This window comes from Lycium ferocissimum, unplaced genomic scaffold (genome assembly GCF_029784015.1).
Source record: "Lycium ferocissimum isolate CSIRO_LF1 unplaced genomic scaffold, AGI_CSIRO_Lferr_CH_V1 ctg2593, whole genome shotgun sequence".
Lineage (NCBI taxonomy): Eukaryota > Viridiplantae > Streptophyta > Magnoliopsida > Solanales > Solanaceae > Lycium > Lycium ferocissimum.
This window is the reverse complement of record NW_026722588.1, coordinates 44827-56454: the sequence shown is the minus strand read 5'-3', so window position 1 is coordinate 56454 and position 11628 is coordinate 44827. Positions and strand designations below refer to the sequence as shown.

Below are 11628 nucleotides of genomic sequence, written 5' to 3'. Positions count from 1 at the left end.
GATTCCCACATGTGGATGGAAGTTCTACATACCTTAATTGCTTCAACACTTGAATTAGAGACCTGAGTTTTGAAAGTATTCCCCCAATTCTTGATTCTTGAATCTTGAACGGTTTAGTTAGGGTTTACCAAAAATGTTGGGTGGAGGAGATACCAAAAGTAAGAAATCCCTAGGAGATGTTTAATCAACACTTGCATGTGCTCCACAAGGAATACCAATGATTTAACTGCTGAATAATGAGTCCCAGACCCTAGAAAACCTATTTATAGGGTGTCCAAAAACGAGGAAAACTTTCAGACACAAATACCCGTGCACCATGTGCGATTCGCACATGGTGTCGCATGTGCAACATGCGAGTCGCATGTTGCACCGAACCGTCGCGAGTCTTTGCCGCATACCTTCACGTCATTCTTTGGTACCTCTCTGTCACCGGATGCGATGACATATGCGACTCGCGTGTGTAACATGCGAATCGCACATGGTGTCGCATGTGGTGCACAGATTACATCTTCCTTGGCACCTCTCTGTCAGCAGATGCGACACCACCTGCGACTCGCTTGTAGCACATGCGATTCGCAGGTGATGCCTTAGTCTAGGCTCATGTTTTCTTTTGGTTTCTTTTGGTCTAGGATCATGCTCAAGGTCCGAGTTAATGGTACGGGGGGATCATCGCAAGGAGGGCGGCCGTGGCACCAAGTTTGGCTTTGGTGTCGACCGGTGTACGGCGGGCTTACGGCAGTCATGCCCGCACGCTCTATAATGTCTGCTGCATAATTTTTCTGAGAGAGAAACATGCCGTGTGAAGTCCGGGTAACAGCGATACCCAGAAAATAGCTGAGAGGGCCCAAATCCATTTTTGCCCTTGTTCCGGTTAGAATTCCTGCCACGATTATTATCACGTCGGTTAGCGGAATTATTATGACCGCCAGGTGGTGGAGAGGGAGTGTCATTATCAACAAGTAGAGCCGCGGGGTTGGAATCGCGGGCACGTTCCTTGGCAGCCGCATCTTCAAGCTTGAGTCTGGAGCACACTTCAGAGAAAGAAGGCAAGACATCTTTCTGTTGAATGGTGGTGACAAAGTGTGCATACGTCTCCGGTAAGCGGCGAGAAGTCGCAAGACCGTACGTTGATCCGACACCGGCGACCCGACGTTGGCAAGCTGATTCGTGAGAGACTCGAGCCTATTGTAATAGGCCATAACCGAGCCGAAGTCGGCCATTTTTGTGGTGGTGAATTCGGTTTCAAGGTACGCCGCCCGTGAGTGTTTGTTATCTTGGAAAAGTTGAGCAACTCGATTCAATATTCTCGGCAACATCATCCGCCACGAGAATAAGGTAAGAATATCATGGGAGACGGTGGCGTATATCCATTGAAGGACCACCGCATCTAGGCGTTTCCAGAGCGGAAGGTTAGCCGCCTTTGTTGCGTCATACGCGGTGAGTTCAGCGGTGTCAGTGGGTGGTATGATGTGCTCGAGTACGGAGAACGCGGGCTAGGACTTTGAATAAAAATTGCCCATTCGTGATAATGGCCGGTTTCCATGTCTAGAGTGATTGGGATTAAGGATTTCACATTCGTGACGGTTAAAGCAGAATGGAAATTTTTGTTGTCAGCCATGGGAGGAAGAAGAGGAAGGAGGAAGGGGACGGCTAGGGTTAGGGTTGAAAGAGAGAAGAGAGAGGTGGACGGCTAGGGTTTGGGAGAGGAAACCTAGTCGATATCATGTAGGAAATCAATCCGTGCCTTGTATTGATGTATCAAAGTTATTATATACAAAGTAGGTATCCCTAATTAGAATGATACTAGCCTAAATTACAGGACCTGATTACAATCCATAAGGAAGGGAATATTTACAATATTTATGCTATTACATAGTCTATCACTTTTATTAATATCGAAATTATTAGTTAAATTCTTCATCCACGATATTACTTTCAAGGCATCAATTTTGTCTACTTCAATTGATGATACATTTAAAATCATGAAAATTCTTGCTGATATTACAAAGGATTTAAGAATACTTCTAATTATATATGCTGCAACTCTTGTTGTTCTGTCTTTACTCTCTATTTTATATAAAATCGCAGCTATTATATCATCCTTTATTTCTTATAAAAATACCAATATTTCTCTCAAAGACTTTGTCTTGAGAATTTCCAGTGCATTTAAATATGCAATTATAACTGGATTATACACGAGCATGTTCGGTATTGGTTATTTTCTTATTGTCATATTTTTGCTAAGTCCTATTTTAATTTCCCCTAGCAATATTTTCCTTTTCTCTATAGCAATTTTTGTTGGAATAATTTCTTTCCTCTTTTTTCTATATTTATCAGTTGTTTGGACATTGGCTTTGGTTATTTCAGTGATTGAAGAAGATTGTTATGGAATTAAAGCCATAGCAAAAGCTGGAAGACTCATTAAGGGGAATAGATTAAATGGATTTATGTTAAATGTTATATTTTCTACAATTTCATCATTACTATCCCAAAGTTATTTGAAGCTTAAACCTAATGGGGTAATTAACCAGACAATTATACTTTTGTTTGTGGTTATTTTATCTTCTTTGGTTAATTTATTGTTATTAGTGGCATATACTGTGCTATACTTTCATTGCAAGAAGAACCATGGAGAAGAAGAAGTGGAGGTGAATTTTGAGTATAGCAAAGTATAAGAGAAGCATTTTGTTTTCTCTTTGTAATTTATTAAAATAAGGTTCAAGCTCCAAGAATGGAATATCCCTGTTGGGTTCGAGCTCTTTCCTCTTAAACAGGATTTACGCGGGACAAATTCTGCATTAGTCGGTTCAGTGAATTCCAAATACAAGATGGTTGTATGTAATTTGTATTTCATTTTCTTACTATATATAGTGCTTTGATGCATTTGCATATTTTGCTCTATTTTTCTTTGTATGAATTTAGCTGGTGTAAATGTTGTTATTATTTATTATCAGTAATATATGGTGTATGGACTACCTATCTTGTCTCTTAATATTTACTTTGCCATATCATAGCTAGAATATAATTAACGAGTTAACATGACTTTAGTTACTAAGACAACTCATTCAATAATGGAGTACTTTAGTCTTCTCCTTTTGAAAAGTCTATAACGAAACTAAGAAGTCAAATGAAAATTTTATTTTTGATAAAAGACATGAATGATTAAGGTCAACAGAAACAAGTCAATAAATTTAGTGGATCAGTTTAGGAGACCTTAATGACTATATAAATTAAACCTATTCAAATTTTAAATATGATGGTTGATTATTCATGGCTGCACCACTTATTTTCTTTTTGCGAATCAATATCAAAGAATGACGTTAGTCAAATGATAACATCCAAATTATCAAACTACGACAATCAAACCTGAACGAGTAAAATCTTGAATTAGATCGTATTGTGGTTTATGCCTCACTTTTGTATTCAAAATAAGTTACTACTCGTATCTTATTCTGTCTCAAAATCAAGATTCTACTAGAATTATAATTTGTGTTAGGAAAGATAACATTGTTAGCCAACGCTAGTAATATTTTTCAATAAGACATGTCATGTAGGGAGTATATTACAACTTAATAACATATCTTGAGACACCTGCCAACAAGCGTTTGTAGTCCAACGGTTAGGATAATTGCCTTCCAAGCAATAGACCCGGGTTCGACTCCCGGCAGACGTATTTGCTTTTTTATTCATACAACTTTTTCTACATTCTAATCCCATGAATTAGATCTAGTCGAGGAATTTTCTTAAAATTTTCGAATGCATCCTCGTTTATTTGTAAGCAGGGGTGGGCATTCGGAACTTCGGTTCGGCTATTTAGGTTTCGATTTTTTGAAGGTGAACACCGAACCCAACTAGTTCGGTTCGGTTCGGTTCTTTCAGTGTCGGTTTTTTCAATTTGATTTTTTTGATGTGATATTAGAAGCGATTCCATTTACACTAATTCATATTCTCAAAAACAATAAAACATAAAACTGATAAATTGAAATCAAAATCAAACAAACAGGACATACAAGAACAGAAAATCATAACTATGATGTAGGATTATTAGGTGTTATATACATACAGTAAGAATAATTAAGAAGACACATAAATGACATACATTAATCCTAAAGACATATCCTAGTCACCTTCCTTTGTTAAGGATATCACAATTGGGGGTTTTTTGGGCTTGTTACAATTGGTTTTTTTTTTTTTAGCTTAAACTTAATGGACCTGGACTATTTTAATCTTTTTGGGTAATGTATTAAATTTCGGTTTAAACAGAAACACCAAACAACCTAACTCTAAAAACCGAACACCGAAGTTTCTGAAAACATAAACCGAAACTGAACCGAAAAACCGAATTAATTCAGTTCGATCCGGTTTTTCGGTTTTCGGTGTTTATGCCCATCCCTATTTGTAACAAGAGATAACTCAGTCAGATTCGTGGGAAATTCTCCCAAGTGTTTCATTTGCTGAATAAACCCCCTCAAGTATAGTTTCTGAAGCAGTGATGGAAACTTGTTACACTGTGACAATTTTTTCGAAGTGTGGCATTTCACTGGAATCAAGATTGTTTGTGTTGGGTCTCGAGAATTTCCAAGCTTCAAGATCTTAGAATTGATGAATTGTTGTCTCAAAATGAGCTAAAAGTAGAGAAAGGGGGAATGCCAAGGCTCCAAAAAGTTGTGTTTTGTAGAAGGCTTAGAGTACAAATTGATCACCCTAAGTCCTTGAACATAGTGGTAACAATAAATTATCAGTTTAGTGACTTAACAGAGGCAAGGTAGAGATTTGAAGCTAATGAATTTGAGATTCTATTTTTTTCTCTTCAGGTTATTGTGTAATTTCAGCTTCCGTTCTTAATCTCCACATATTGAGATCTTTTTGTCCTTTCCTTGCTTAATGGAGATCTTCAATTTTGTTTCTATTCCTTTCATGAATCAATCACTTAAGATTGAGACCCTTGACTATCTTCTTTCCTTTTTTCCAGCATCAATAATTAACTAGTGAGAGTTGTCATCATTAAAAATGATCAACCTAACACAAATTAGTCTAGACACTAGTTCAAGGACTCAAAATGGTTAAGTAATTCAACTTTTTGGTCGCAGGCTCAACTCAACCCAACTCAACCCGCTAGTTGGATGTAGTGGAGTTAGAATACAATCAGCATTTGTAAAGTAATTGAATAATAGCCACAAGTTAACAAAGTTGTAAATAACCGCTTCGTTTGTGCTTATATGATTTTCGAACTCCAGGACGCTGCTGTAGAATTTTACTTATATAAGTTTCAAAGTTCAAAATCTAGGACAATGTCCTGAAGTTACACTTATGTCATTTCGATTTGTAGAAGTTTTGAGCACACGAGGACATTGTCCTCGACAATTGTTCGACAAATATAACTTTCGAACTCCAGATTATTGTCCAGAAGTTCGTTTGGATGTGATTTCTTGTAAGTTTATTGCTTGTCTTCTAAAGAAACGTTCATTTTCTGCAGGTGATTGGTGGGAGTTGTTAAGTAATATGAGTACACTATTCTTTTTTTTTTTTTTTTTTTTTTTTTTTTTTTTGTTTCATGCTAATTATAAAACTATTTAAGCAAAAATTAAACGGAAATAGGAATCCATCTAATTGAATCAAAACTATTAATCAAAACCTTTCTTTTTTGTTTTTAATTTTCTTTTTTCTTATTTATTCAAACTTGTCTACCACGTAGTTGACTGCCATGCACATCACATTAATATCTTTCATAACAATGCGTATTGCGGTATCCTTTGCCATTAATTATTTCATAAACCCATTTTTAAATTTTAACACGTAGGAGTTGTTTTATTTCAGTACTTAATATAACCAGCCTTGGTTGACAAGTTCCTTGAGGAAGTTGATTACTTCATCTCCCCAATATTATTTGGCACACTTTGTTGGTAAATACTTATCCGCGTTCCCCGCACGTTTACATCAAACCGTATAAATTTATTATAGTTAAGTAATTTAATTAGGTGAGAATGCATCTTAGTTAACCAGTCTTTCCCAAAAGAATAACATTCTTTCATATTTAAAAACAATTTAATTTTAAAATTTAATATTTCACTTTTAATGAGATGATTTATAAGTACACACGTATTTATGACTCATTTTAAAAATTGGTATATTTTTTAAACTTCATATCCAGTATTGTTGTATAAGTGTTACAACAATATTTTATTCTCCACTTTGATTCGGTCTATGTTGTCTAAGTACATTAATTTTATCTTACTAATTAAATAAACTGGTACGAACAAAGCCATAGCAAAAGCTGGAAAACTCATTAAGGGGAATAGATTAAATGGATTTATGTCAAATATTTTATCTTCTATAATTTCATTATTATTATACTATAGTTATTTAAAGACTCAACCAAAAGGGGTAATTAACCAGACACTTATGTCTATATTTCTGGATATCGTTTCTTCTTTGTTTTATTTATTGTTATTAGTGGCATATACCGTGCTATATTCTCATTGCAAGAAGAATCATAAAGGAGAAGTTGAATTGGAGGGGAATTTTGAGTATAGCAAAGTATAAAAGAGGAATTATGTTTTTCTCTTTGTAAGTTGTCATTATATTGGGAAGCGCGACATTCTTGATAGAGATCGAGCGCTTCCCTCTCAAATTAGACTTATGCCACGCAATTTTGCATAAGATTTCAGATACCAGATGATTATATGCAACTTGTATATCATATTCTTACTAGCTAGGGCTTTAATGCATTTGGATTTTGCTCCTATATTTTTTTTTCTTTTATTTGGTGTGTTAATGTTGTTACAATTTATTAGTTATAAATAGTATATGGACAACCTATGTTGTCTCTTAATCTTGAATGTGTTCAAATCAAATAGCTAAAATTATGACAACTCATTCAATAATGTAGTACTTCAGTCTTCTCCTTTTGAAAAGTCTAAAATGAAACTAAGTCAAAGCTAAATTTTATTTTTCAAGAAAGAAATATTGAATGATTAAGGTCGACAGAAATAACTCGATAAATTAAGTGGATCAGTTCATGAGACCTTAACGACTATATAAATCAAACCTATCCAAATACGATGGTTGGCTATTCACGAATGTGCCGACTATTTTTTTGGTAGATCAATATCAGCTATGATGTCCATCACTGACATAATCTTGTTGAAACAAATAGCAGCCTATTGGAGATACACCAAAAGCATTAAAATTCGTAAGATATTATAGACAAAGAAACCAATAAATTTTACGAAAGAAAAACGACTACATGATAGATAACTTAATACTCTTTCATTTATAGATCTACTAATAAAATAAAAACAGAGTTTATTAAAATAAGTAATTCCAAATTATAGTGAATGGGGAAAAAAGAGATATAGAGAACTTGCATACATCTAATTGAAAGTTTATGTTAAAAAAATTTAAGAGATTGATATATTAATAAAATAAAATAAAATAAAGAAAATTAAGTTGGAGAAGTGTAACTTTAAACTTTATGTATGAACTTAAGGGAATTGAATGAAAGAAATTAAATGAGATTTTTTTTTTTTTTTTTTTAAAAAAGGGTCCTCCGAATCGTTGTATGGAATTTAGTAGATGGAATAAGGTTTCATGCATTGAACTAGTTAATTGAATTTAGTGAATTAGCTATGCAATGTAACTGCTCATTTTCTTTAGATTTTCTATAGCCATAAAGAGAATGTTGGTTAATGTGCCATTTTATGAAGGATGTAATATATTTAATTTTGAAGGGTATTATAGTCACTCAATTTTTATAGGGATATTTTAGTGTTTCAACTTTTAATTTTAGAGTTTCCTACTTTTGTATAATATGATATGATGATTAAAGTTGTCTCCAATAAAATATATAATTAATAAATTATTTCTCAACTGTTATATAAAATAATAAATATTGTATAAGTAGATATACTTGAGTAAGAATAGTAGCGAGGTGATTTTTCTAATGATGTACCATAATAATAGCGGTGATATTGTGATAAGTAAAAAGTTAGTATTATATAGAAAAAGACTTGTCTATTATTATTTATAGTAAGATGTTATTACAGTAGGTAACTGCTATCAATGATCTCACCATGAGATTTCATGCTGTCAATTAGGAATGGTGTTCCTGAAAAAGAAATATTTTATTCATTTGACAAAAATAATAGACGTCAAAATTTGATCCTCTTTACAAGTATGTATAGTAAGGAGGGAAAAAGGGCAAATCTTTAATATTATTTCTTGTATAGTTATTCACACTATGCTAATTGAATCTCTATAATTTAACAAGATCTGATGTTTCTTCCTATTTTGACATAAAATTGAAAAGGTAACTAGATATAAAACTAATCCATATGGATGATTGTAAGCAGGGTAGACACAATTCAGACCAAATCAAGCAATTAGAAAAAACTACTTCTATACCAATGGAGAAATTCCTCCATATTCTCCTTTTGATTTCAATTATTTTCTCATTTTTTCTTGTAGTTTTGGGCAATGCACCCCTTAACTCCACTTATATTATGGAAGCCAAAAAAAGATTTATGTCTATTGATCCAACTAAGCTTCCGGATCCTCCGATGCCATCATATACTTTTGCCGTTTACAATCGCGATTTATTTGAAAAGTCAAAGTTCAAAGACTACGACTCGTTACTTGAAAGTAGGATTGCTCGTTCCCAAGCGAGAGCTAATTATTTGGCATCAATTTTAAAAAATGGCAATGTGATTGGTGCGAATGAAACTCTGACGAGGCCACATGATGTGCAAGAGTGTAGGGCCCGTGAAAAGGTTCCAAAAACGACAAGTACACATTTCATGTATGGCGAGTATGTTGCATCTTTTACTCTCGGCACTCAGCAAATTAAAAGTTACTTGCTAATAGACACCGGAAGTGATTTAGTTTGGTGGCAATGTGGACCATGTTGGTCAAATAAGTGTTACAAACAAAAATTTAGTCCTTTATATGTTCCAACTAATTCCAAAACATATCGAAAACTCGATTGCATCGTAAAAAGTAGAAGTTGTTTAGTCGCGGACCCGAGTTATGTATGTACTCTGTTCGGTAATCAGTGTCTCTATGATGTGAAATACGGGGATGGAGCAAGAACAAAAGGTTGGATAGCAGACGACGTGATTACTTTTGTTTTAGACCAAAATCCGGTAAGGATTATTTTTGGATGTGGCAAAGATCAATTGAGTGGAACACATTTTAGTGGTGAATATTCTGGAATTGCTGGCATCGGACGTAGACAAATGAGTGATGGATATTCTTTACCAACACAATTTGAGGCGGACATCATGTCCATGTGTCTACCCCGATTTTTTTCCGAAAAAGGATCAACAATTAGCTTCCACACAACGCCCTTCAGAAAAACAACATCAGCACAGCTATTACCAAGTTCCAAATTACCTACATTTTATTTCGTCAACCTTTATAAAGTTTTTATTAACGACAAGGAAATTCCACTAAACCCATCATTGTGGAATTTTAGAAGTGATATGATCGCCGGGGTCATTGTGGATACAGGATCAACTTTTACCCTTTTTCCTCAAGATTTTTATACGGAATTCCGTTACATTTTCAGACAAGAAGTACGAGATATTCCTATGGTTGCTCCATCTGGACCTTTCGACACTTGTTATAAAGCCGGTCCGAGTGCAAAATTTCCTGTTGTGAAGTTGTACTTTGGCAGGCAAGACGCGAGTAACTTATTGTTACTGGCACAAGATCGGGTCTTGGTGCACATTAGTGGGAAATTATGCCTGGCTTTTCACGGATGGAACTCATCCGTCATAATTTTAGGAAGTAATCAACTCCAAGGTGTTGGATTAACTTTTGATACTTCAGCAAATACTTTGTCCTTTGACTTAGATGCATGTGATTGAGTGTCAATGAAAAACAATTATATGTTGCAATCTAAGGCTGTACCTCAATTTTGATAGTTAGTTTTGATTGATTTGATGAAGGGATGATTACAAATAATTCAGTGCAAATTCATCTCAAATTCTTCACTCCAAAAGTTAGTTTAAATTTTAATGCCCTGATGGCCTAAAGATATGCAAATCACTTGCAGCCGCTCTGAAATGTTTTGTTTGACTTGAACCTCGTGACGATTCAATCTCTCTATAATAGTCATCGTTTATAAACATTTCACTATAGCGGACAAGTTTATTTGTTGCCGGTTTTCAATTTTGTTTGGGGAGAAAGGTCATATTTTGTAATGACTATTTATATACAACAATGTTGGTTCCTCATCGAGCACAATGCACAATATACAGTATACACCAATGCTGCTATTAATTAATGAGATGTAAATATAATATTCACCCAAAATTAAATAAATATTAAATTTTAAATTCGTTATTTTAAAACTGTAATTGGCTCAGTGGTACAAAGAACCTAAAAATTAGAAAACATCAAATTTAACTCCTAAACCCCCTCTGCTATCGCACAATTCCTACAAATAATTAAATATATAGCATAACTATTTAAAACTGATGATAAAATATCTAACATGTAAATTATAATAGATATTATCATACTAAAGAGAAGACCATTTTATTCACAATTGTTCTTGGTGTAATCATATTTTGAGAATGATGAATAAAAGCGTCATTACTTACACTAAAGTTCTGTTCAAAATAACCACCCAGTGCAGGATCCGAGTTGGATTGAACATAAATTGTATGTTTTGATTTATGTACACAAATTAATAAGAAAACAATTTACAAAGAGTGGATCTAAAATTATATTCAATTGACCTCTAGGCTCTAAAGTCCCAAGAATCATACGACACAACAAAAAGGGAAGAGTGAATTACCTAGAGTAACTAAACAAATTACTGAAATAAGGAAAGATATTGCTACAATATTATCACAAAAGAAAGAACTCTAATTAGAGAAGAAAAAGGATCGGAATCTTATTTTAATGCATTTACAAATTTTCTTTGTAAATATATAGATTCCGCGTTGAAAGTAATGGGTGCTCGAGCACCCGTTGTGGACTATGTGGGTCTGGCCCTGGCCCGAGCCCTGCCCCAATAGGGCTTGGGTTGGATGGAGCACTTCCATCAGAGTTAAGTTTGACCATACCAGTGGCAGACTTTGAAGATAAAATCTAATTATAACATTATTTGGAATTCAAATTGATTAATTTTCAAATTAAAAAAAATATCATAATACATATTTAGATGTTGAGAAAGCAAGTTTGAAAATATATATTTATATATTATTCTTTGTTACAAATAGTGTATTAAAGTATCAAAATATTGGTCAAAATCTCTATACATATTATTGGCAATCTTAGAGATTCTATTTCTATAGTGAAAATTAATTATTATTTAAAATAATAGTTGTAGCAAATTGGAGAACATTTTGATGAGACTTTGTACTATTGAATATATTGTATTGTACTTCTTGCATGTGATTTCATTGTACTTGTTTCATATGATTGTGTGCATTGCTCAGGCTTTACTATTAATGAGGCTGCCGTTGACTAGATTTTCTGTCTCACAAAGGATTTGAAGTCCAAAAAATCATTTTATTTAAAATAACATTCAATTAGGGATTATATACAAGAGTTATAAGCAATAATTTGTATGACAAAATTATTTTAAAAATATTGAATAATAATAATAATAATTAAAAA

General features: G+C 33.8%; 1 protein-coding gene and 1 non-coding gene across 2 annotated transcripts; both read left to right on the top strand.

Annotated features, from left to right (window-relative positions):
* The first annotated feature begins 3601 nt into the window (after positions 1-3601).
* Positions 3602-3673, top strand: TRNAG-UCC (transfer RNA glycine (anticodon UCC)). The gene has a single exon. It is a non-coding gene; the product is annotated as a tRNA-Gly (tRNA).
* A 5084-nt stretch (positions 3674-8757) lies between these two features.
* On the top strand, positions 8758-11148 carry LOC132043579 (protein ASPARTIC PROTEASE IN GUARD CELL 1-like). The gene has a single exon (XM_059434056.1). The coding sequence runs from the start codon at positions 8796-8798 to the stop codon at positions 9864-9866; it is 1071 nt and encodes a 356-aa protein (XP_059290039.1). The 5' UTR covers positions 8758-8795; the 3' UTR covers positions 9867-11148.
* The last annotated feature ends 480 nt before the right edge of the window (positions 11149-11628 follow it).

What these genes read in the sequence shown, in the direction of transcription:
- LOC132043579 (XM_059434056.1), top strand. Translation starts at nt 8,796, where the DNA reads ATGTATGGCGAGTATGTTGCATCTTTTACTCTCGGCACTCAGCAAATT.